At 33.0% G+C, this 4,158-nt stretch overlaps 1 protein-coding gene across 1 annotated transcript; it reads left to right on the forward strand.

Annotated features, from left to right (window-relative positions):
* The first annotated feature begins 2,912 nt into the window (after positions 1-2,912).
* On the forward strand, positions 2,913-3,860 carry LOC148836420 (olfactory receptor 6N1-like). The gene has a single exon (XM_088914180.1). The coding sequence runs from the start codon at positions 2,913-2,915 to the stop codon at positions 3,858-3,860; it is 948 nt and encodes a 315-aa protein (XP_088770306.1).
* The last annotated feature ends 298 nt before the right edge of the window (positions 3,861-4,158 follow it).

Raw genomic sequence — 4,158 nt, forward strand, 5'->3', positions numbered from 1 at the left:
ATATGCTCATAAAAATAATTCAAAATGATGATGAAAAAGACTAAATGCCTTTGCATTTTTCTTTGAATAAATTAAGAGGGGACATCATGGTTAATGCTACGCAGTACTTGGCAAGTATAGTGGTGTGCCTTTTCCTTTCCTCTTTTCTTTTTTGTATCGGTCTCTCATTTCCACTTGATCATTTCCACGCCTCATATCATTAACCCTTATGTTGTATTTATTCATTGGCACCCAGATAAATAATACAATTTATGCACTGTACTAATTAGATTAAGAAAACTAGTGCACCTTGATTAGAAAAGTAAAAGAACCAAGAAACACTGACTTTCAGTTGGATGAAAAAAGATCCAGAGTCTAGCAATACTTTATATATGACGAGCAAACCAGGAAGCAATGTTAAAAAATTACTGAAGATAAAGAAACAGAAAGCAGCTATATTATGAGCTAAAGAACTACAACAAATTTGAAACAACATATGAATCAGCAGCACCCAGATGCCCCTGCACTGATACATTTTCATTGTAGTTAGTCAAGATATTAAATAGAAAACTTGATATCTAAAACAATTTGCACATCTTGGTTACTGATTAATGTGCAAGAAATAAGTTTCTCTTTTAAATGTGAGAGTTGGTCACACACACTATGTGTGCTGCACTTGAGCTTCGTAATGGCACTCTGTCAGAAATAAATTGTGACTTCAATTTGATCATATTTTATTTTGAAAATGTTAAAATGACAGCGTAAATTCCTTTTTATGTGCTGAACATTTCACAGCTTGTTATTGTGTTTAGAAAATAATGTTTTTTTAATTGGATTTAATTTGATTGTGTATCTTGCTGTTTAACTAACTTAGAAAATATCATAGTTCCAACATTTTATCAGAAGAATGTTTGCAAAGTGAAAAGTGTTGTGACAGACCTGAAACACAGGCATGTCACTTTGATAACATGATGCAAGCACAACATCTTTAGCACCTATATAGCTCTTAAATTATAGTAGTATTTCAACTGAAATAATATGGCATTGAAAGTGCTAATTATTAATAATAATATATCAGTGAGTTGAAGAATGTATGTATTGCTTGTCCTGTTTGCTGCCTGTCCAGTTTGAATATTTTAACTAGTGCAGTAATTACCTTGTGGCCTCTATTAATAAAATGAATAATAACATCACTTAAAGTACTGAAAAAAACCTTATATAGAGGCAATTAGTTATTATTAACAGTGAATTATTCTTAATAAATATATTTTCTTATACAATTTCTGTATAAGATTATTATTTGCCCTTTATTGCACAATTATTTATTGAATTTGAACTTTGACTTCTCTGAAGATCAATATACAGTACTATAAATTGTGCAACAAAGAATTATGCTTTTTGATAGAATGTTCTTACATGTGTGGAATATTTTCTCATAGTAACAGTTAAGGTTCCTAATTAGTTTTTATGCACTTGTTCCGTGCTTAACATGATAATTAGAACCTAAAAGTTTCCACACACTCATAAGCCTATCCAGTTAGAACAGTGTACATTAAGAAAAGGACTAAACTTAATTTCTTTAATTTTCCAAATAAACTGAATAAGTAAGATAAATGTTAAATTAAAAGATTAAAAGAATTAAAGGAATTTTAGACTTAAAATAAATAAAACTAAAACTTCTATACATTTATGTTATTTAATAACTAAATTAAACTGCATGACTAAAATGTGACCTTATTAAAACTGCAAAACTGAGTAATTATATTCAATATTTAGTCGACTAGATTAAAAGTGTACGACTAAAATGCGACTATAGCTAAAACACATTTTAATCAACTTGACTAAGATGGTGACTACATCAAAAAATGGTGACTAAATTAACACTGATCTGAATAAACATGCATTTATTATGAAACCAGTTAAGCCATTTTAATTAAACACAGATAGTAACCATTGCACTGATTTTCTGACCTTTCAGTATTTTTTTGTGCATTTGGACTGATTCAGGGTTGTCGTAGAAAATGGGCTAAAATCTTAGGCAGTTGAGAATCTTCTACTTTATTGAAGAATGCATTACTTCCAGTATTTTTAACTTCACCAGTATGAAGCTGATTCTAATATAAAGAAAACATAACATCAAATTCGAAAGTGTCATGATGGCCGCTCAGACTGTAACAGAATAAGGAAACCTTGTAGGAGTGTGAGTATTTTTACAAGGCACTTTATAATGTATGTTTAACAGTAGTGTAATGCATATTAATTGTGTCTGTATTCCAGCATTTTGCAACTGTTGTGTCTACAAACATTAACAAATGTGTCACCAAAATTTGGAAATATTAAAAAAACGAAAAACAAATAACATAGATTCCTTTTCTAGAGTAACTGAAGTGTTGGTATACACACATGAGACAGAGGCCATGCTCTGTGTACATAAATTACAACAGAGAGTCTGCAGTTGAGAAACGGCTTCATGTTTTATCATGGAGGCAACTATGCACTCAAAATCAGATTAAGCATTTAAATAGGCTTTATTTTTTATATGAATAATAATGTGTTTGTCCCAGTGACTTGAATATGTATTTGGCAGGAAGAAGCCAGTGGGTGCCATTTGTTTTTTATTAATATTCAGTAGGTGTGCCATGGGATGGGAAAGGTCGAGACAAAATACACAATACAATTTGTTTTTGTGGGCTTCAAAAATTAGATCATGCTTATTGCTCTGGTCCTAGAATGATCTCTCTACTCAAGGTGTGTCAGTAGTTTTAAACTTATTTTATACTCTACCTGTTTATTTCATGTTTCATGTATTAATTGATAGGAAATGTTTGTGTGTGTGTTTTTAAAGCTTTGTTTTTTTTTATTATGATGGTGAATACTTAAATAAAATAAAGATAGTTATTTTTGTCTCCCTAGACCTTGTGAGATTCCCAACCATGGATGGCTCCAATATTACCCATCATTCTGAGTTCATCATTGTAGGAGTTCCTGGCCTACAGGAACACTACACTGCCCTCTTTATCTTCTTCCTCATCCTCTTCCTGGCCACATTCATTGGCAATCTCCTAATAGTGGTGTTAGTTGCCCTGGACCACCGACTACACATGCCCATGTATTTCTTCTTGTGGAATTTAGCTTTCTTAGATATTTTGACAACAGTGTCACTCATACCCAAGATGCTAGTAGTATTTCTGAACATTGATAGGACCATCTCCCTCACAGGCTGTTTTGCACAGATGTACTTTATTATCTCAGTTGGGGCTACAGAAGAATTTCTTGTAGCAGTTATGGCTTACGACAGATATATTGCTGTAGTGAAACCACTGCATTACAATAACATCATCAACACAAAGGTCTGTCTTACAATAATGGCCACAGTTTGGGTGAGTGGTTTCTTGGTACCTCTTGTCTCTGTAGTATTGGCATCTCATCTACCATTCTGTGGCTCCAACTATATTCTTCATTGTTTCTGTGATTACCCCACTGTAATGTCCTTAGCCTGTGGTGACATTACAGTACAAGTGAACTTCGCTCTGCTACTTGCCATGATTGTGATTTATGTTACTTTCCTGTTTGTCCTGTGGTCCTACTGTAGAATTTTATGGTCAGTGATAAAAATGAAAACTGTAGAGAGCCGTAAAAAAGCTTTCTCTATGTGCTCTTCACACATGATGGTGGTCTTTCTGTACTATGTGTCCACTGCTGTGGTGTATATTGGTCTGAGAGTGGAGAGTATCTCTCCTGATGGACGCATCTTCATTGGTGGACTGAACTACTTCCTTGTCCCATTGGTTAACCCCATCATTTACAGCTTAAGGAATGAAAAAATCAAGGCAGCAGCTCAAAGGTACTTCAGATTCAAAGCTCAATTTCTACCAAATTAAAAAAACTCTGTGACCACAACACACTAAACTCAGGATTGAAGACCTCCAATGTCTAAAATTAAGTCCTGACAATATCTTTCAATCTCTGAATCATTGAAGAATGGACAAGTATTATTTAGATAATTCCTCACAATCACTGCAAAATACTTAGATGTGTAATTACATTATCATTCAATGCATGTGGCATTTTTGCTCAGTGAATGTTACAGGTAAATTACAACATATTTATTGTTATGGGTGATACATTTCTTGTTTACATATGTATTATCGTGTTTTAAATTGTTGGGAAAACGAATCA

Source organism: Atractosteus spatula, chromosome 4 (assembly GCF_055471065.1).
Source record: "Atractosteus spatula isolate fAtrSpa1 chromosome 4, fAtrSpa1.hap1, whole genome shotgun sequence".
NCBI classification, from domain to species: domain Eukaryota; kingdom Metazoa; phylum Chordata; class Actinopteri; order Semionotiformes; family Lepisosteidae; genus Atractosteus; species Atractosteus spatula.